General features: G+C 44.5%; 2 protein-coding genes across 2 annotated transcripts; one reads left to right on the top strand and one right to left on the bottom strand.

Annotated features, from left to right (window-relative positions):
* The first annotated feature begins 1,950 nt into the window (after positions 1 to 1,950).
* Positions 1,951 to 14,800, top strand: cstf2 (cleavage stimulation factor, 3' pre-RNA, subunit 2). Its single transcript, XM_030105798.1, has 13 exons — positions 1,951 to 2,065; positions 2,304 to 2,382; positions 3,027 to 3,196; positions 3,263 to 3,399; positions 4,335 to 4,454; positions 4,621 to 4,743; positions 4,965 to 5,076; positions 11,006 to 11,105; positions 11,987 to 12,186; positions 12,370 to 12,494; positions 12,788 to 12,871; positions 14,116 to 14,258; positions 14,555 to 14,800. Exons 1-12 carry the CDS (start codon positions 1,969 to 1,971, stop codon positions 14,239 to 14,241), a joined length of 1,473 nt encoding a protein of 490 aa, XP_029961658.1. The 5' UTR covers positions 1,951 to 1,968; the 3' UTR covers positions 14,242 to 14,258; positions 14,555 to 14,800.
* A 2-nt stretch (positions 14,801 to 14,802) lies between these two features.
* On the bottom strand, positions 14,803 to 21,862 carry nox1 (NADPH oxidase 1). The gene is made up of 13 exons (XM_030105783.1): positions 21,730 to 21,862; positions 21,496 to 21,591; positions 20,729 to 20,839; positions 20,165 to 20,249; positions 18,948 to 19,093; positions 18,250 to 18,443; positions 18,037 to 18,163; positions 17,858 to 17,950; positions 17,537 to 17,778; positions 16,995 to 17,157; positions 16,682 to 16,828; positions 16,458 to 16,582; positions 14,803 to 15,722 (listed from the first exon to the last, which is right to left on the bottom strand). The coding sequence occupies exons 1-13, from the start codon at positions 21,772 to 21,774 to the stop codon at positions 15,596 to 15,598; spliced, it is 1,701 nt and encodes a 566-aa protein (XP_029961643.1). The 5' UTR covers positions 21,775 to 21,862; the 3' UTR covers positions 14,803 to 15,595.
* Positions 21,863 to 22,353: the final 491 nt, after the last annotated feature.

Genomic DNA, 22,353 nt, shown 5'->3' with positions numbered 1-22,353 from the left:
ACAGTTTAAAATAAAACAAATAAAACTTTCAATACTTACTCACACACAGTGTGAAAAAATGAGAACAAAGCTGTAAAAAAAGCCAAAATGATGCAGAACTTCTTCAAGTCAGCTGGAGAGACAGCTTCAGTGTGTATTCAGATGTGATAGTGATTCAGTCATTTACACAGAACCAAGCAGAGGTGCCATGAAGCAGTCAGATGTGTGATTTCATACTGCAAACCATCCTCCTTGAATAGAGGTGAGACAGTTACAATGTGTAGTTCATTTGTTTGTGTGTGTGTGTGTGTGTCGTTGCTGCATTTGCTCCTCTATTTATGAAGACACAGTTTCAGATCCTACAATATGAAGGCTGACAACCCTATGTTGGCCTACTGTTGTGGTGCAGGACGGGTAAAGCAACTCGAACCATCTCATCTTGCTTCTGTGGCATGTACAGTACACAGTCAGAGGATGAAACATGAGAAATAAAAGAAAAATTCATGAAATGATATGTTCTCCAGAGAGCCTTGGTTTATTTGGCATTAAAAGAACCTTTTTTAAGGAAGGGAACTATTTACATTACAGGATGCAACAATATGTAGAATAAGGTAACATGTTGCATTTCTGTGGCACGAAAACCAGAATTCCTTTTTGTTAATGTTTTTGCTACAAACACACATTCCTTAGTTGTTCCTTCTCCAAGCTTTGTACATTCATTTTGACATTATTAATTGGCATAAAAAAATCTCAAACGATTTTGATATTTCTGATATAGATTTTTTTAAGCTGCACAAGCTTTATTGACTTGTTTGAATAATCACCCATTACAACTGGATCATACATCACCGCAATTGTCATGATGGAAATTCAGTTTGAGCAGTCCTTACTGAAGAAAAAAATCTACCTCATGTCAATGTGTGTTCAATAGCACAGGTGCATCTATTTGTGTTTTCCTTTCCATTATCATTTCAGCATAAATGAATGTGTATAAACACCAGAGTCGCTGAGAGAGTGACTCCACGGGATGAGAAACAGCACCATCTCAGAAGGCACATGCGCAGCAACAGCAAGCAACAAAGAGCAAAGTCTTTGTTAAACATTTATGCATTCAGCTAGACTTAACATGACTTGAGTCAACAAATAGAAAAATGAAAGCCTTTATGTTGTGGTAAATCCTGATTACGTTGTGTTGCATCATTTCAGAGTACCATTTGGCAATGCAAATACAGACACAACAAACTATCTAGGAAGAGTTTCATGATACGACATTCATGTCTACATACCAAGAAAAGGACCATAATGATCATTCACAATACCGGTTACAGAGATCACACAAATTCACTATTCCTAAAGTGAAAAACTATAAAATCCACTGATCTTGTTCATTGTTGCACGGCACAAATATATAAAGCATCAAATGACCTAGAGAAACAGAGAAACAGAAACAGTTCATAAAAAGATGTCATTTTAAACATCCATGTGCTCCAACAACTTTAAAACCCTTAATCCTTAATCCAACCACTAACGGTAAACACCAGTCTAAAATATCACATCCACCATTAAGTCATCAATTTTAAAATAGTTAGCTTGTCAGGAATTAATCACCAACTTCAGAAAATTTGTTCTTGAGGAAAGTGTGGAATTCCCACTGTCAGAGGCTTTCTCATTCTTTGTCTAATATAATATATATCGGAACCAAAACTTGTAACTTATATGAACAAAAAAGTTGGTTAATTGGTAAAGTTGATAAAGTTAAATCAAAATCAAAAATAATATTAATTCTATCAGAAAATGAAAAAATATTCTAAATTTAAAAAAATAATAATAATCGTCGTTTTTCGCATGGTTTTTCGAGGGGTGATAAAGGTCACGCGCCGGAATTTGCGTTTAAGCGCCGCCCCTCCTGTCACCTGATTGGCTGCAGCCACAAACGGAATCTTCCCTTCTCACATCCGGGTGTGTGTCGCACTCTTCACTGTCCCCAAAATGGCGAACGTTGCATCCGCCGCTGCTGTGGCTGCAGCTGCGGCCGCTGCTGCGAACCGAGATCCAGCTGTTGACCGCTCATTGCGATCAGTATTCGGTACGTTTGGGGAAGTTTCTTATTTGTCTTTGTTCCATTTTATGTTACATAAGATAGAGGAGGATGAATGAAATCTCTCGAACACGCGCGAGCTGATGGTGTTGCCGTTAGCAAGGCACCGACTGAACACAACTTTACTGAAAACTCCCCGAAAATGTAAAAGTAGACTGTGATTAAAATGACGCAGCTGGTCTGATGTTATTCTTAGCCGCTGCTTTGTTTGTGCTTGCCATTCCAGTGGGAAACATTCCTTATGAAGCCACAGAGGAGCAGCTCAAAGACATCTTTTCTGAAGTGGGACTTGTCGTTAGCTTCAGGTAAGTGAGATAAATGAAGATGTAGTGTAAAATCTGCTGGCTTGATCCACCAAGCTGTGTACCCTTCTGTGGATTTTTGTCTATTGAGACAAATTAGAGTGTCTGAACAGTAGATTGGGGTCTTGAACACAGATAACAGTCCCATTGTAATAGTAACCATTGATGCTAAACAGGTAAAGCACATGTAGTTACAGTGTATCAGGTATAGTATGTTTTTCTCTTTATAGTCTGGTCATTGAAACTCACACTAGATTGTTGATGAAGCGGTGTCCCAGCCATCTTCTCTACAGCTTCATCCAAATCTACTTGAGCTCCTGACTATGTGCAAAGGCAGGTTATACTCTGAGTGGGGCCAACACAGAAAGACCGTCTCACACCAAAGGGACGTTTAGTTTTGCCGGTTAGCCTCATACATACACATGGAAAACATGTAGCCCCATGCAGAAACTCCCCCTGAGACCTTTGATGATGTGAGAGTGCTAACCACTACTCTACTGTTCGACCCATGTGTCTGTTGAGAATATACTGTCATTTCCATCATTGGTGTTCATATCCTTTCTTTTTACTGTAAGGATTTTAATGTGGTTTGCCAGTACTTAGTGGTTTATTATCGTGCCAATCATTCTGTTCCTTGTTATTCCCAGGTTAGTATATGACAGGGAGACGGGGAAGCCGAAGGGATATGGCTTCTGTGAATATCAGGACCAGGAGACAGCCCTCAGCGCAATGCGCAACCTGAACGGGAGAGAGTTCAGCGGTCGAGCCCTCCGTGTTGACAATGCAGCCAGCGAGAAAAACAAAGAGGAGCTCAAAAGTAAGTCACGGTTTGTGTTTGATTGAGAGATGTGCCGTGGACCTCACAGCTGTGTCTTTTGATTAGGTCTGGGAACGGGAGCACCCATTATTGAATCTCCGTACGGAGACAACGTCCAGCCAGAGGAAGCTCCAGAGTCCATCAGCAGAGCTGTGGCCAGTCTGCCCCCGGAGCAGATGTTTGAACTCATGAAACAGATGAAGGTAGGTTTACTTCTTTGTCTAAGGAATAAGTTATCACTCTGATTTTAACCGGCTGGACAGATTTTGCTTTCTTTTTAGATTTTTTTATCATGATGGATTTAACACATCCGCTGATACTCCTTTCAATTTTTTGTGCTGTATTGTTGATGAGAGGTTTACTTCACCATCAGAGCCACATGCTAAATGGGCACTTATGACATTTAGTCATTAGTATTTGTAATTATCTCTGGAGGTGGTGCATTCACTGCATTTATGATGTACAACTCCCTAAATTGGGACAGATAATAGAGCGTCTCTATTTCACAAATTGCAGCGTTTTTGCATTTTGATGATTTTGCTTTACCCACCGCCGTCACAGCGCACACAAACAACATCTTCTCAGACGGCGCGCAAAATGCTGCTTAGACTTTTTAGTCTCCAGGAAAAAGTGACGACAAATGTTTCCCTCAGTCTGAATCACCTCCAACCTGACAACTGTACACAGATGCTCTTCCTTCCCTTTCATTAGCGGAGGCTCTGCTGCGCAGCCCGTCTCTCTCAGCTCTGTCAGAGGAGCCTTATCTTTGCACAGCTGGCAGTCTGCTTCATTAAGCTCAAAGAAACACCACGCTGCAGACATTTTTCCCCCAACTGGGAAAGTGTTGTGTTGCACCAGAGCTTGTGTCAGTAGGACAGCTCCATATGCTGATCAGTGTATCCGTGCCGCTCAGATCTAGTTAGGATGCATATTGTTGTACATTCAGTGATCTTTTGTTCATAGGTCCCAGCGTTTGGGAGATTTTGGTTATGTATTTGAGTTTGAAGTGGATTCTTACACACATATATATATATTTTGGCATTGATTTTGTAGATCAGTTTCTTCCTCTTTTTCGTTTTGTTTCAGTTTTAACATTGTATCTGAAGAATTTATCGAGGAATGTGATTTCTCTCTCCAGCTGTGCGTGCAAAACAGTCCGCAGGAGGCAAGAAACATGCTGCTGCAGAACCCGCAGCTGGCCTACGCTCTGCTGCAGGCCCAAGTGGTGATGCGGATTGTCGACCCCGAGATCGCCTTGGTGAGAGGACGCCGATTCTTGACATTTTTCATTTATTCAGAGCAGTAATTTATTCATAACTTTGACATTGTTAGTTGTCAGTAGATGTGAAAAATCTCCTGCAGTCAGAATATGTTTTTGTTTTTTAAGAGATGCTTTTTAAGGTTGTTTTCTTTTTTGCTTTCAGAAAATGCTCCATCGTCAAACTGCAACTCAGCCTCTGATTCCCAGCGCACAGGGCGGAGGAGCGCCGCCGGTGAACACGCCGCAAACGCAGTCCACCGTGCCGCAGTCCCAGCCGCAGCCTGTGGTGGGTCACACACTCTTTTACCTTGTAACAGATGAAGACTTTACTGTTCCCTGAAAGTTCCCAGACTTTTAAGTGGAGTTATCATGAACTGAAAGAGCAGCTTCATGATGGTCGTAGTGTGAGGTGAAGGTGGTCTCTGTTTTAGATTGAGAGTTTTGGAAGAAGATGATCCGCTAATTAGAGCTGATCTATGATGTTCATTTTTTTATTCTCACGATCAGCCTGGAATGCACGTCAACGGAGCCCCTCAGATGATGCAGCCCCCCAACATGGGAGTGGTTCCCGGACCGATGGCCGTAGCAGGGCCAGGACCCGGACCGGTTGGGCCACCAGGTGAATATCTCACGGCACGCTTACTTTGGTTCATCATCTGTTGGTGGATAAGATTCCCTTCCATCAGTCTACTTGAGTCATGTCTCATGTGGTTTCTAGGGGTGTAACGATACACGTATTTGTATTGAACGGTTTGGTACAGGGCTGTAGGGCTGTGCATGGATAAGTTCACGGGCCGGAAGTTTTATTTATTTTTTTTCTTTTCTTTTCTTTGGCTCATGGGCCGTACGTTGCGTGTGTTTACGTTCTGCCGCTCACATGTGCAGCTACACCTGCAGCCCGTGCATGATGGCTACTGCTAGCAGCCTCCTCCATGCTTCACATGTCCACGTGGGTGCGCATTGGTTCCTGGGACGCAAAAATCGTCATGAATTCCTGTCCGCGGACGTCCGCGCGCAGGACAGATTTTGTGACCGCGTTCCGCGTATGCGCAGGTCGCGACGGTATACGCATGCTCCAGAGCACCACAGCAAACAAAACATGACGGACGCTAACTTTGAAAAGTGACTCTGTGAAGTGAACAGGCTGTAGCTCCGTCTACAAAGACACCCAGAGAGTGAAAATCTGGTGGATGGAGGCAGCAGACTCTGTCTGGAAGGATGTGAAAGTCTGCCGACAGGAATGAAAGTATGTAATCACTGGGGCGCCGCCCCCGCGATTCAGAGACAGGAAAAAAAAGCTAAATAAACTCTGATACTAAATGATAACGTACTGACAATGTATGTGCCTCATTTCCTATAAATGATCTGGATATATAATAAAGGAGCAGATAAACAGTCTAGAGAGCCGGAAAAGCTCCTCGAGGATGCGTGGATCAGAGCGCCTGCATGGAACGCGCACCGAGTGAGCTCCAATGTAGCATGAGAGAAAGCACGTGCGCGTCGGTGGTGCGCGGCAAAGCAGACGCAGACACACGGACATGGGAAGCATGGACAACAAGAAGAACATTTAGGTTTTGCATTTTGTTCTCCTACTGTATCGAACCGAACCGTGACCTCAGAACCGAGGCACGTATCAAATCGAGGTTTTCGCGTATTGTTACACCCCTAGTGGTTTCCCCCCCTTTTTTTTTTTTTTCCTTTTAATATGCGAGGTTGGCTGAGTGTCATGTGCACTCTGGAAAGATCAGCTGCCGTTGTGATCATTTAAATTTGTGAATTAAATTGTTGTATCAAAGCTCACAATAAGTGTACGATATCCAACATTCATTCATCTTTTATACATCTTCATTCAGCACATGACAACTTCACCAATTTGTCATGAAAATAGCTTTTTGTGCTTCTCTATTTTGTTCTTCATGAGACATATTAAGCTAAACTATTAGGCTGATATTATATTCTTTGTTATAATTGGGGAAATCAGGTGTTAGAGTCTACTTATGGCTCACTTGGATCCCAGTAAATTTTGGTAGAGGCCTTTGTATTTTTTTGACCACTCGTTTAGGTTGTTAGTTTTGTAATCACCTGAAACAAATAGTGAATGAGTGTAGTTTAGAAGAGGACAACTGTCTCTATGAGGTTCTATAATTCAGACTGAATTACCACTAAAGTATGTCAAGTGATGGATTTGTGAGGTTTCAGAAGTTGTGAGTGTTTGGAAGAAGTTTGGCGTCACCAGGACTCTTCAGGAGTCGATAAGACCAGGCCAAACTGGGTTGAATCACATAGGTGGGGTCTTGGTCGATGAAATTTGCAGGAACCCTGCAGTTATAATACACAAAGTTAGGTGTCACGAGTTCAAATTTTATCTAATCTCACATTCCAGAGTCTTTTTTCTTTCGCTTCCAGAGCCCTTTAAAATAAAATGACAAATTTAGCAGATCCTAGAGGTCCTGAAATACTTTGTCCACGGAAGATCAAAGTTTTGCAGATGCCATGGCTCACTGTGATCACTAGGTGTCACCAGAGCCTTTTGATCAGAAGAGATTCCTCATGCATGAAGCTCAGTCGGCTCATCTTGACTGGCAGCGATCCCTCTTGTGCCTCAGGATTCTTTAAATGTGTCACATCGCATCGTCTCTGTGCCGCCGTTTGTTTACCCCTGCTCCGTTTGGAACACCTTTCTCCCGCTCACCTGTCTGAGTCTCTGCGTGTGCATGAGTGAGATGATTTCACGAGCACGTTAAAATGCCGCTTTGCCCGCTTGAGTCTCTGTGTCTCCTGTTCTTTCCACTTTAATGCTGGCTCAGGAAGTCTTCAGCATTCTCCCACGGGAGCGTCTGGCCAAGCCGCGATCGAGCGGCCTCAAGGTATCCCTGCACTCCCGTCAGTCCTCCAGTCAGGTGCTGGCTCTGTCGAGGAGCCACACCGGGTAGCTCTGCAGCTCATCTAGGAGTGTGTAGTGTGCACGTTTGTTCTTTTAAAAGAGGTGTGATGGAAACATGTTAAACTGCTAAAAGCTATAAATGATGGTCAGATGTTTAAAATGTCCACAACGGCTTAAAATAGTTCAGATAGTTAAAACTGCTAAAAGCTAAAGAAGGTAAATCTTTTTAAATGGCTCAAACTGTCCAAGAAGTAAAAACTGAAAGCCGAAATAATCAAAGCTTCTAAATACTTGAACTTTCTCCAGGTCTCAATTGCAATTCTTCAATTTCATAAATAAACGTGATACAGTTTTAGTGAACGTATGTCTAACCTAGCCTTTCAATCCAATTTCTTTATATTTGAGGGTTAAATTTGTTTCTCAGCTCCAGATGTTTGACGTCTGAGAGAAAGGAGAAAAGGACAGATTAGTTATTAATAGTAACTTTTTTTTTAATTATTGCACTTTTCAAAATCATGGCTACAAAATGCTTTAAAATAAAAACAAAATGGTGAAAAGCAACAATAGATAAATAAATGAATATATATATTTACTGATACCAGAGTGTCAGTGTTGAATTTCAGTAATTTCTTCTGTATCTAATTGAGCATGAATGCTTCCGAAATCAGCAGAGCTGAGGAATGATCCGATACTGAAATTACAAAAGCAGGTTTGTACAAACTTCAGGCACTTGACCGTCAAAAGGAAAAACCACATCAGATGCGTCTTTGCTCACAGTTACTGGATTGCTTGTGTGTTATGAGAATTTCTACACCACAGGGTTTGTTTGGGACGACATGAAGAGACAGTGTTTGAGACAGCCTTTCCTGCAGGACTTCTTAAATATTTCACATTTATCCAGACGGATTGATGCCATTTTGGATACAAATCATAGTCACGCTTTTATATCTGTCCATACACTTTGCATTCACGAGTGTTTTTTTTTTTTTTTTTTTTTTTTTTTTTTAACCAACTGGCTTCATCGTTCTGCTCCCTTGACTAGGCTGGCTGGTCGGATGTGGGCAAAATGCTCGTTTTCTTTTTTTAGACCTGCGTAGCTCCAATTGTGCTGAAGCCAGTTGGTGCAGGCTGTGCAGGCGTTCCTCCTTCAGCCCTGCACCGTACAGCTACACGGCAATCAGTGCGACGACACACTCGAGACGCTCCGCAGTGCACTTTTAGGTGCTGTGAAGGAGGTTTAAAAGGCTTCCACAGCCTCATCAGCTCTGCAAGTCAGCGTGCAGGTGCGATTGGATGTGAGAGTTTAGGGTTTAACGGTGCTGCTGAGGGAAAAACTGAACGACCTAAAGACAAATCAGGCGTCAAAAGCTGAAATGGCCAACATTTAATTACCGTCACACTGTTAGTGGCGATTGATTTTTCTTATAATCCTTTCTAGATGATTCACTCTACAGCAGCCAAAAGACATGAAAGCCTCCGTGTGTTCGGTTTTTCCAGTGATTTTTTTTCTGCATGTGTGCAGTTATGTGCGTCAAGTCTGGATGAGACTTGAGTCCGCGTTGATCCCGACGCCCGTTCGAAGACGTTCGGGTGGTGTCAAGTCTCTGCCCCCAGAAGACCCTCTCATTCTCATTTTCCGTGTTTTTCTTCTGTTTTTAGCCTTGGCGCTGTTGCCATGGCGCTGTGGGTAAATTTGGGTCATGGAGCTTGAGGAGAGCTGTTTCTTCATCATACATGTGCACTTGTACAAAAATTGTGAGGTTTTTTTTTTTTTAAATCAGTGAAAAGCAAACATTTGACTTTAACTACTAAATAGGAGGAGTTTGCTGATAAATATGAAAATGCTAGTAGTCCCTTTAATAGAGGTGATTTTTCTCCAACGCACTCCCTTGTGTCTCATCCAGTTAAGACATGCATGAAGGTAGTTGGCTAAAACCTGGGATGTTGCCAAGATAAAGAGAAATCCCGTCATTTGATGTATAATAAGAGCTCTTTATCAGTCATTAGCGACACAGCGTGTGAAATGACGCGTGTTATACAGGACACTCCTCACACTCTATTGTTTCTGCTCAGAAGGCTTAAATTCAGATTATATCATGAAATGGTTGTTTGCTTTCGAACAATGTGAAAGTCTTCAGGAATTCTGTCAAGTCACGCTTTTTGGCATCACTTTATCACCAGTCTCAGAATATCTGCCCAAGATCTCATGGAATCTCCAACTGTAGTGTTAGAATAACAGTAACGGTACAAAACTGAACACTTTACACAAATTCAAACACTCACACACCAGTGGCCGTGCCCAGTACTTTACCCCCAGTGGAAGCAGTTTTAAGTTCCGGTGTTCAACCTTGAGAGACTTCAGGGGGAAGAGGGAAGTGATTTTCCCTCCTTTTGATTCGAGCGCCGCCTTATCTGAAACAAGTTGCTTATATCTGCTGTAAATGTTTTCCTTGTCCGGAATACATGGCCGCTGTAAATCTGCTCAGTGATCCATCTTATCTATTTCCCATAATAACATATTACCAGTAGTTTTTTGTTTGTTTGTTTTTTCACCTTCGATTGGCCGAAGCCAATCACAGCTGACTGTGTTCAAAAGCAAGGCACACCCCAGAGAGGTCTCCGAGCCATCACAGAGCAAACACAAAGACACGGACGCTTTAACACCTACGGACAATTTAGAGTCACCTATTAGCTTTTAGTGTGCTTCAGTCTTTAAACCTTCACCCTCTCTCAACTCAACTTTATTTAGAAACGATTTGAAAATATCCACCAGTGCAACAAAGTGCTGAAATTGAATAGAGAAGACAACCTAAAAACTGCTGTGTGAGCAATAGAATAAATAAAAAATACAATAAAACAATAACATGCAGTGGCAGCTCATTCCACAGCTTAAGCCCTGTCCCCTCTGAGCCTCCATCTGGACCGGGGCTCCTCCAGGAGCAGCGGATCAGCTGACCCGAGGCAGGAGTGTGTGGGTGGAGCAGCTCAGAGAGGTCAAGGCGGGTCGAGACCATTCAGGGATTTAAAATCAAATCACCTTAGCCAGTTTTCTAAGGTGGTTAAAAACCCAGATTTTGCAAAGTCCAGAAAGATGCCCTCAACTGAAACGGTGAATTAAGCTGCACCCATTATTAAGCAATAGCTGTGGGAAAGTAAAAACTTTGAGTGTATTTGTTTTCTTTCTTCAAGCCTTTGTGTGTAACTGAACCACTTGAAGCTGTTTATTTGCTCGTTTAAGTTTCAGCCAAGCAAAGATCGCCTCCTATTGTTTTCTAATGATGCCATTGTTGTCATTAGGAATACATGTGAGCCTCGGCACACGTGCCACATGTGTTCTACATGCTTCCTGTCCGTGCTGCTCTCCTTTTCAGATGAACTCAGATTTACAAGACACAAATAGGATAATCCTTTTATCTTTCCTGTGTCTGCATGGAGACACGGATCTGCTTGGAGCGTCATGTTTTCACTCTTACGTTACAAACCACGTTGTTACGGTTCTGCTGAGTTTGCTGTGATTAGCTTGTTTTGATCGACCCTATCTCCTCAGAGCAGACGTTCACCTTTCAGCCAGTTTCTCACTGCGTTACTCAGGAAACACTTCAGATCCGTGAGACGAAGCGGCGCCTGTATTGATTAAGCTGAACGTCTGCTGTCCTCCCCTCAGGACCGGGCGGCATCCCCCCCAGAGGCCTGCTGGGAGACGGGCCCAATGACCCCCGAGGAGGGACCCTGCTGTCCGTCACCGGAGAGGTCATAGACCCCAAGTAAGGCGTTCCCAACAATCGCTTAAGCATAATAATTGCACAAGGTGTGCCTTTAAGGAGTGCCGCTCAAGACAATGACTGTAATCCTGAAGCTCAGTCTGTTGAGACTGGTGGTTAAAAAGGTAACAAGTAGAGTTTATTCTGCAGATCCTCGAATTAAAGCCAGACAAACACTTTATTGAACACAAACAGTCGGGACAGCGGTGACGAAAAGAGCGATAAAGGTTGATTTCCATCCCCGAAGATAAAGAACAGAGGAGATGTATTCTGACGCTCATCGTCCTGGAAATCCCAAACAGACTCCGTGGCGCTAAAATAAGAAGTCTGCGGTCGGCGCCATTGCTTCAGGACTCCTAATTCATCTTAAGATAGTAATTAATAGTTAATGGCATCGGGCTCATGATTGGGATTATTGCACTGATGGTTTATACATCCTCTGCAAGACAAGAGACGTTTGTTTCCCATTTTGAACGACGTGGCTCGTCACTTTCAGCGCAGCTTCGACGTTTTCACAGCTTTTATTCAGCACTTCATCGTACCAGAAATCATTAGTTACACAAAAGAGCCTCAGTGCAGGCTGGGAGACCCTATTTAAACCTTTAAATAGTTAAATTTGGTGATAGCACGTCCATCTCCTCTTGCAGTTCTGCCGATGACTTTCTCCTGACCTGAAATAACTTCATTCTTGTCACCTTAGCGACGCATTTTTAGTGCTTGCATGTGTTCACCTTTAATCTGGAGGCAGTGAGAGATTCTCTTGTTAGTGTTGCATGATGGGATAGTAGGATCTTGTTAAGGCGTGTGTAAAAAACTTCTGCACTGTGCTGTGTGTTTGATCAAAATTTCAAGTTCTGATGCTCAGAATGTGTGTGTGCCCGTAGCCGGGGATACATGGGAGCTCCTCCGCCACATCAGGCTCCCCCCGTGCACATGCCCCAGATGGCAGGAGGCCCTCCTCCAGACATGCGAGGCCCCCCGATGGACATGAGGGGCCCACCCATGGGTGAACCGCGGAACATGATGGGCGACCCCAGAGGGCCCCCGATGATGGAGCCGCGGGCCCCGCCCATGGAGACCAGAGGTAGCCACTGGTGGTGTAATGCGTGTGTGTATGCGTGTGTGTGTGTGTTTAGATTTCACAGCAATCTGAGCTGGAAAAATGCACTTCCTCACGTCAAACGATCCATCCACGCCGCCTGCTTCCTTCACACAGTGACTCGCAGGAGCTGGAGTGTGAACGGTGTCCGTTTCCTTCCCCCTGCAGGTCGTGACCCGCGAGCGATGGACGCCCGCGGCCCGGTGGCGGTGCAGAGGGTTCCCATTGCGGCGGGCATGCCGGGACCCGTCCCTCACAACTTGGGTCCAAACGCAAATCCAGCCGCACGGCCGGTAAGCCCTCCACCAACATCCTCCGTCCACCGCACGCACATGGTGGAGTTACTGTCGGGATCTTTACATTTTAGTTTTACTGTTGCAGAACTTCAGTTCTCTCTAGTCGTGAATATCAAACGTGTTGATTATCTACGATCTCTCCTTCTGAGACATGCGTCAAAATATCTAGGTGTCGTTAATCAGATTCTACAGAAATGTTGTGAAAATGTGACTTGAAGAAGTATAAAAGTGCTCTTTGTTCAGACTGGATAACCATGATCCAGATATAAATGAGGCTGTTTGTCCTGCAGGGTCCTGGTATCGCTGGTGTTCCCCCATCAGGAGGGGGCTTCAGCCCGGGGCAGGGGCAGGTCTCCACTCAAGACCAGGAGAAGGTAGGCTTCACCTTAAAGGGCAACTCCGGTTTTTTGACACCTGGACCTTATTTATAGGTGTGTGCATGCTCATATACTCACTCAGACAAACATCGTGCAGCTCGGAGTCCTTCAGAAGTTATTTAGATCCAAACGATGTAGCCGCACTAGCGGGGGTGCCACAGCAATGGAGCGTTAGCGCGAGACATAATCTCTGCAAAGTCGCTCATTTCGGCTGTATTTTTCCTCCATCGGCGCTGGGTTGCCTTTCGGTCGGAAGGGGGACCTCCGGCGGTGTCCCGCGGCCTGGCTCGGAGCGCGCATCCGCCGGGCGGCGGAGATCTGGATTCTCCCTGTGAGGAGAGCGCTCCGGCCGTCGCACGTCCCGCGGCCGGCGTGGAGTGCACATCCGCCGGGAAGCGGAGATACGCATCCTCCCGGCGAGGAGAGAGCTCCGGCCGCGGCGGGCCGTCGCGCGTCCGGCGGCCGGCGTGGAGCGTGCATCCACCGGGGAGCAAAGATATGCTTCCTCCCGGCAAGGAGAGAGCTCCGGGCCGTCGTGGCGGGCCGTCGTGCGTCCCGCGGCCGGCGTGGAGCGTGCATCCGCCGGGGAGCAGAGATTCGCATCCTCCCGGCGAGGAGAGACATCCAGCGGCCCAGCGGCCGCGTGTGAGCCGTGCGTCTTCGCGGGTGTCCGGAGCCTCCGTGGAGCAGCTGAGGGCCGTTTTCCAACTCAGCCCCTGGAAGTCAGACGCCGGGGCACCGTGACAGCCGAGGCCGACTCAAAGTGCCTCTCTGCTGGGGAGAGGAGCGCCGCAACGTTCCCATCCGAGCTAATTGTGGCTAAGTTAACGAAAACTGTCAGCTCTTCAGCTGACCCACCTGAAGACGGTAGATGAGCTGACTTTATGATAACACTGGCGATGGATGAAGAAATACAGCCGAAATGAGCGACTTTGCAGAGATTATGTCCCGCGCTAACGCTCCATTGCTGTGGCACCCCCGCTAGTGCGGCTACATCGTTTGGATCTAAATAACTTCTGAAGGACTCCGAGCTGCACAATGTTTGTCTGAGTGAGTATATGAGCATGCACACACCTATAAATAAGGTCCAGGTGTCAAAAAACCGGAGTTGCCCTTTAATGGTCTTGTAAGAGATGAAACACATTTCCAGTTTTATCAGTTTTTTTTTTTAAACCTCTTCAATTCACATAACAAATATCAGCCGGATCATTTCTCACACTCGTTCATCTGCTGCTCCCCAGGCTGCCCTGATCATGCAGGTCCTGCAGCTCACCCCCGAACAGATCGCCATGCTGCCCCCGGAGCAGCGGCAGAGCATCCTCATCCTTAAAGAGCAGATCCAGAAGACCGCAGGAGGAGCGCCGTGACGCTCCGAGCAGCAAAGGTGGAGTTCCTCACATCTAGGATCAGTGGTTTCCAACTTGAGGTCCAGGACCCTCTCATGTGGGCACCGAGGGCTTTGCCTGCTCCAAAGTTGTCCAATATTGCATTTGTGAAATGAAATCTGAATAAAGTGACAAAACCCATGATACAGTCTATTATTTAGATTTTGAAGGGTCTCACTTCATATATTAATGCCAGTGTTTGGAGAGGGGGCTCAGGTTGCTAATCACTGTCGCATCAGAAGAATTCAGATCTTAAATCGAGCAGCTTTAACATTGTTTTCTCCCCATTTTCCAGGAGCCAGTGGATCGAGCTAAAAGCACCACGAACCAGCCTGAAAACATCTCAGCCCGGAATAGTGTATAGTTTTGTTTTAATAATTTGTTTTGTATTAGTGTGAAGCTGGTTCAGTGTCAAAAATAACACATTTGGGAGGATGCTATGCTGGTCTCGAACGGATTCAAGTCTTTCCTCCACCAAAACCAGCCTGTCATCGTTACAGTGATGGAAAAAGTTTTTCGTCAATAAAAACCACACTCAATGTCTCCATTTATCATTCGTTTATTTAACAGTTCCAGATTAGACACAAGTAAAACAGGTACAGTAACTTTGGAAATAAAATAGCCTTTGTCACGTATCCACAGGGTGACTCATCGCAGCCTACGTGACCGCAGGTCTTCCTTTATCACTCCAATAAGGAAATACTCGAGAGCTCGACAGGTTAGAATGACTAATTGTGTCCTTCCAAGAAAGGCGTTTAGTCATCCCGTAAAACCAGGTTTGCATCGTCTTGTTCCAACGTTCTCCAGTTCAGTAGTAGCATTGCACTCACAAGCTTTGTACATTATTTACATATCGTTTGTTCTCGTTTTTCCAGAATTTCCATAGTAAGTTTTTGTCATTTCTGAAGACAGAAAAAACAAATATACATGATTTGATCTCTTCGGAGTATATTTTGGATGAGTAGTTGAATAAAAAGACTAAGATATAAAGTCGATATTTAATATTTTAATAGTAACTAATTGTATAAAAAAGTCTTCCAAATGGAAGTGCATTTAAGTGCAGTTGTACTTCATTTAAAATATGTGCAAAAAGCAACATTGACATACAGAAACCCTGTTATTACACGGAAAAGAACAGAACAGCAGTAACGGTAAAGTCTGAGTTAATGAATGGTCAAAGGGTAAAGCTGGTATGATTCATGGTTCCGTGTTGGTTTGTCCCTGAGCAGTGCTGATAAAGAAACAAGCCATTTCTCTTTTCAGAAGAGGCGCAGTAAAGTCATAGAAACAGCCATCCTTCAAAAAACGGTAAACGGTGCCTTCGTATCGACTCTGCTCAGAAGTTCTCCTTGTTGAAGTAAAACTTGGTCTTACGAGGATCCATGTCTGAGTACTTGGCACATTTCTTCTCCAGGACTGTCGCCAGAGCCGCAGGTCCGCAGAGGAAGGTTCCCACCACAGACCTGAGAACAGCACAGACAAAACATTTATTAGAACAAGCAGCTCATTTTGTCCAAAATCATTTAGAGTCTTCTAAACCATTACAATTTGCTTAAAACTGATTCTGAACTTCCAAAACAAAAAAATCATTAAGGGGAAAAACAAAAAAAAATGGTAATGAAAATTTCAGATACAAGTTTGGGTTAAAAAAGCTTTTCACATTGTACAAGTTTTATAAGCTAATCAAATGATTGAGTAACCTAAATAAAAATGTGGCTTAGTTACGTAAAAAAAAAAAGGTTTTTTTTTTAAACATACATACAGAACGATTGTACTCAATGCTCTAAAAACAAATAGCCAATTCATAAGTAACAGGTACAGGCCAGTATGTACGGACATACTGGCACACTTCTGTTTATGGATTCCAACAACTCGTTAAAAAAATAAATAAAAAGGGCCTTTCAGAAATTCACTCCTTAGCAAATGAGAAACGTGCGGTACATGTTTTACCCCACTTTGCGCTTCGTTGTACATTTTAAGATACACTTCATGTATTCTCTTCATTCGGTCATGAGGTAACTAAACACTGCAGGAGGGAAATTAATTTTACTTTTACACAAAGATACTTTAAGTCGTTTATAATCTGATTAATCCTTTGCAGCTCGAGTGTGTACAGTGGTGCTGGTGACAGTGTGCTGGAGAAGAGAGGTGTGGATATTCAGCAGGGGGCCGAAGGCTTGTTGAAGACGCTCTCTTACGTGGGGTTCTCTTTGCGGACTTGTTCGAACTCCTTGTCCCACATGGGTCTCCCGTATTGAGTTTTCTGTTTGAGCCCGGTGATCACGTCCGTGTCCTCGTCATTGTGAGTCCCAACGTAAGGCACCTGTGACGAAATCAAGCAGAACAGAGAGAATAAGGAAATCTCCTCTCTTCATCTTTGTAGACTTTGGTCGGAGCATTGACCGCTGAGTCACACGCTTACGAAATTTTGATCCCAGCCGGTAAGGAAAAGCTTGTAGGTGAGGAAATCCCCCAGTCCTCGCTCCTCCATCTCTCTCTCCAGCCCCTGGAGGAGATCGACGAACCACTCGAAGGCGTAGGTTTCACGGCAGAGCCAGTAGAAGTAGATCTGAACCAAACAGACGGAGGAAAATATGTTCACGATGCATCTCTCACAGGGGCTCGGCCGCGCTGCTGGCGAGCGGTTGATGATTAAAACAAAGTAGGTCATATCTGACAGCCATCAACAGGCGGCAAGTGTCAGAGTGACAGATTGATGAGTTCTTGGGTCTTACCTTTCTGGTGCGTAGTTTAGGGTTGGAGTCTTTGAACTTGTACCAGATGGACTTGAGGATGGAGGCGAAAGGCGTGACCCCGATACCGGCTCCGACCAGCATGCCGACCTCGTAATCGAACACGTCCTCGCTGGCGGTGCCAAAAGGCCCGTCCACACCCATCCTGAGAACAGACAGTCCATTATTCCGTTTATCAACGCACGTAAACAAGAGGAGACAATAGATGAATGGCACCTACAACACCACGGCGTCCCGAGAAGAAAACAGGTTGCAAAAACATGTAAAGACGTTAAGTACTGCGGTATTGCCAACGGCTGCCACGTGTGTGTTTTAGATAATCAACTAGTACTACAAGTACTACTACAAGTCACTGACTTAACTACGAGAAAATGCAACGCCACGACGCTTCCAGCTCTTTGAGGGACATGACAAAGTCTGAATGGATTCATGTGTGAAGCTGTTTGGATTAGGGTCATATGCATTCTGGCCTTGTCCGACATTTCAAATGCTTTCCAGGTTATCGTCTTCGTGAAAGCACTCACTTGGGGCCCTGCGCTCCCTCTGGCAGGTTCTTCATGATGTCGATGAGCTTGTCGGTCCAGTCCCCGGCCGAGCGGATGTGGACGCTGAAGAAGTCCTCCTCGGGGGCAGAGGTCATGGTGAACGGGTGCCACTCCAGCTGCGAGATGGACGGGCAGTTCAGGAAGACGTACTGCCCCACCTCCATTTTGAAGCCGGACTTCACCAGCTGCAGCTCCAACACTTTGGACGGCCGCATCACGATCTGAAAGCAAAGCGTCTAAAGTTGGCGAGGGGATATCAACAGGAGGACTGAAGGGGCAGCCGACCGCCATCGCACGCACCTTCCTGTAGGTTACGTGTTGCATGTAACGAATGAGACGCAGCAGACGCTCACAGATGTAGAGAATCATCGGACCGATGACCCACATCCAGGTCTGAAAGAAGCGACAACACCCGAGATTATCGAGCTTCAACAGGTGAAGTCAAGCTTTTTCGATTCCGAGCAGTTCAGAGGACCAACCTGTGGGAAACCGCCAGCGAACTGAGGGACGGGACACTGAGGAATACGTCCCCAGTCCTGAATGCGGTCCTTACAGAAGGTGGCGTTGTGCGGCGGATCCGTTGTCGTTTGACTCCTCACGATGCGTCTGCGGATTAGAGGCACGAGTGAAACCTATCCGTATAAACAACAAAGCCTGAATTTAAGGAAAGAAACTCAAATTCAGTCCCGTACCCGGCTCCGTGAAAGACGAGGCCAGCGAAGAAGATGATGAAGAGGTGATGAGTGTACCAGAAGACCTCGAAGTAGCTGCGCCTGATGACCTCCATAGAGGAGGTGATGATGAGGATGAGGGCCAGGGTGATGATGACGCCCGTCAGGCCGGCGATGGTGGTGAAGACGAAGTATGTGGGGATCTGCTGCGGGTCCTGAGAGACACGGGAGCGCCAGAGTGAGACACGCTGGAGGCCGAAGACGATCAAACCGAGAAGACCTGGACTCTGCTGATGCCGATTTTAGGTGTTAAGTTTTCCCTTATCAGCAGAGTTTCTTGAGGTTGACTTGTCAGCAATTTCTTGTGGGAATTTTAACAACCAAGTTGTAGATTCTGTTAAATTAAGTGTTCAAACGCCTGCAGGTTAGCACTGTTACTGTTCAGTTGTCTGGAGCAATACTTTAAATTCCAAAGCACCAAGTTAAGTCTTTATATTTAAATAATTAACATTCCACCAAATCCAGAAGTTAATTGCAATCATGTAGATTATCTGTAGCTTCTTTGTTTTTCAGTTCATCAAAAGCACAAGCGTGCCAAGCTCTGCACTCTAACACATACTTGAAATACTATTTTACAACACACCATTCACTTCCACTGAATTCTCCTTCAGGCGCTTCTCTTTAATTCACCACAATGGTTTTCTTGTGAATGGACTTACGAGGTCGGTTGTGCGGATGGGGTTCAGGTAGGTGGTGTTGTCGGTGTCCGCCAGGTTGGACAGGGCCGTGCTCAGTTCGTCGTAGACGCCCTGCCTGCTGTTGTTGTACCACTCCACGTTCAGCAAGTGGGCGATCATATGAACGGCTGTCAGGACAGAAACGCGTCACTTCAGCTGCGATTCAACTGATGAAGCAAGAAGTTTAACAACATTTGAGTCATCACGGAATAAAGGAGGCTGAAGGTCACTTCAGTGGTTTGCACTGTTACCTCACAGCAATATAGTCCCTGGTTCGAGTCCAGCCTGTCTGGTATGTGCACACTTGCTCCCAGTCCAAAAACATGCATTTGAGGTTAATTGAAAACTTTATATTGCCCGATACTCCATCTCTTTGCATTTTTTTCCTTTACACTTCCTCTCAGTCAGCTTGGAGGGAAATGTTTCTTTTCTCAAGTGACCGGTGGACTCTCCTCACACTGATAAGCTCATGATCTGACAGACCCGCACGGTGTAAAGTGCAGCGGACGCACCTCTGCAAAGCAGCATTTGTGGATGGTTTCAGCTTCTTTTTCTCTACTACTACACACACAGCCATAATAATAGCAAAAGATTAAATAAAATACAGATTTATGGTTCTATTTCTTGCATGTGTGTGTTTTCTCCTGACACAGTTCAGCCACGTGTGTTAGACTGACTGGTAAAGCTGGCTATAGGCGAGAATGTGTGTATGTGTGGTTGTCCGTATCTGTGCATTTACCCTGTGGTTTAATATCAGCCTGTTTGTTCAGGGTGTACTTTGCCTTCGTGCACATTTAGCCATCATCAGTTGGGTAACAATTTATTAAACCAGACCCGATATATGCACTGTACACAAAAGTGACCAGTGTCCCTTTTTAATACTTTTTTCTTTAACCAGTGTCTCTGTAGGCCTTTAACATATAATATATTGAGGGATCAACATCTACTCAGGTGTATATTTGCATTTTAGTAAAACTTGCAAGCTAAAAATTGTGATTTTAAATGGTTTAATGTTATCAAATGTGTTTTATTACAGACAAATAGACATGTTTGCCGCCATCAAAACACAAAGGAAAAAACCAATAATCACTCTGTATCAGTGTTAAATCAGTGTTAAAATCTTTCACCATTTTTTTTTTTTAAAATACCCTGTAAAGGTTTTGGAAACGAAACGGTGAGAAATGCATGCATCAGTTCACCTGTCATCAGGGCGATCATGTAAGCCACCAGCTTGTGAAAGCTCAGATTTTTGTCCATTTGCTTCCTCATTGTTCTGCTGCAACACTGAAAACAAATAAGGGAAAGGAGAAAAGTCAAACAAGTCAAAGACATCTTTTCAAAACCGACCAAACCTGTGTGAGGCGATAGACCTGAGTGATGGGAGTGGTGAGGTGGAAACCATGAGCTGTGCAGTTCACAGCATCACCCAGATCACTATTTATCCCGTGAGCATTGGAGACTACAGTCAGGTCGTTTATTAAAAACAAAACAAAAGAAAAAAGTTTGATCCAAAAAGTAAAGGAAACTAGTCAAAATCTTTACTGAAGCAACACAGGAGGTTGAATTTAGTACAACAGGTGCACATTAAGCATAAGAATACTGTACAATAATAAAAAAAAACTGTTGGTGAAAACATAAGATATTTCCTAAAGGGCAGTCAGACAGGTTGAGAGCCTTCAACTGACTTGATGTTTAAATGATAGTGAATTCAATGAGCCTCGCCCTGCCGGGAAATGTGAATGTGAGTAAAGTAGTAAACATACCACGAAGTTGCCTCGGATCAGAGACAGCAGGTTCCTGCACACTGGCAGCAGAATCAGCAGGCAGTTGAAGTTGAGGACAGCGGCGGGAGCTCGGGCCCAGGCCAGAGCCGACTGCAGGGAACAAGGAGACACGTTCAGGAGGGAAACCACTGAAGTAACGAAATGCGAACTTGTGCTGCACTGAGGGCTTTATTGCTTCACTAACAATAAGAAGTCATTTGTATGATGATGTGGTTTAAGATCAAACTTGGAAAGCCGTTTGCTCAGATGTATAGAAAGAAAGCAGTATCTAGGGTCAATTCTCTTAACTCTTAAGGGAAGTGTTCCTCCCTTAATTTTGTAATTTGCTTCTGATCCAAGGAGGATTTTCCCCTCCTCAGAATACCACCACACTATGTGTGATCACATAAAAACGGATCTTTCTCTTTAAATGCATTTTTTCAGAGCATGGCACCAAATCACAGGGGTTATGAGTATGGAACTCCCCAATAACTGGAAGATAGGCAATTATTGGTGGAAGCCCCAAAACTGACATTTAGAAAATGTTTGTTAATGTGAATTTAGGCAGTTTATGTGTGGATATCATTAAACTCCAGCTGGTACAGCTAAATTAAGTCAATGTATGTTTACATCTCCCCACTGCAAATGTCAAGTATAACAGTTTTCCTCAGCGCAAATGTTAAATTCAGACCTTCTACTTGTATTCTGGCTTCTTTTTGATTTTTCAGTAAATTAAGGAAATGACTGAACCACCAGTCTGTACTCACTCCTAACAGATGACGGGTGTAGAAGAACTGATCCCCCAGATCATAGAACAAGTAAAACCAGACAAAAAGGAAGATGTTGATGCCCATCCAGACCACCTGCAAACACAACAGGAGCAGGATTCTGTCACATAAAGTCCATGGACGAGCTTAAATCATTTCACTGCTTTTTTTTTTTTGTCATTGTTCTTAAAGTACACAACAATAATTAATGAAAAAAAAAAAAAAACAACTCACCAACATAAATGATGTGAATCCATTGTTGATAATCCAGTTTCCCATGGTGGTTGCTGTGTTTTCTCTCCCGTCGCCTGCGGCTTGCTCGTGTCTCCAGCACACCTGTGCAGGATCCTTATAGCTGCAGCTCAGGCCACGCCCCCTCCACAGGTGTGACGTGATGATGAGCCACGAGGAAACAAAGCCCGCAGAGAGCGAGAGACTGCACCTGTGGAGGAAGTCTGCCCTCGCGGAGCTGAACGACGGCATTCCTCCAGGCTGGAAAGTCCGAGGGGTGGATACGCTTTCTCCAGGAATGAGGAAGAATCACGGCGTACAGGAAACTGGGCAGCTCCGATGGACGGTGATGAAACAACGTTCAACTGACGAATAAAGTTTTATCTTCATTTATTGTGGGTCATATTTTCTCCTTTCCATCCATACCAGCAGATTATGTGTGGGTGTGTAGCCGGTTGAATTAGATAATCATTATTCATTATTAATACACATTGTGAAGATTTGATAATCAATAATCAGCCTGGAAAAAAAAAAGTTTTTGAACCTTGCACTCAAAAAAAAAAAGCTCATTGGATGAGTACAATTCAAATTCAATTCAAAAATGTGGTCCCAACTCATATCAAGTAC

The sequence above is a fragment of the Salarias fasciatus genome, chromosome 2 (genome assembly GCF_902148845.1).
Source record: "Salarias fasciatus chromosome 2, fSalaFa1.1, whole genome shotgun sequence".
Classification (NCBI taxonomy): domain Eukaryota; kingdom Metazoa; phylum Chordata; class Actinopteri; order Blenniiformes; family Blenniidae; genus Salarias; species Salarias fasciatus.
This window is presented reverse-complemented; position numbering and strand designations above follow the sequence as displayed.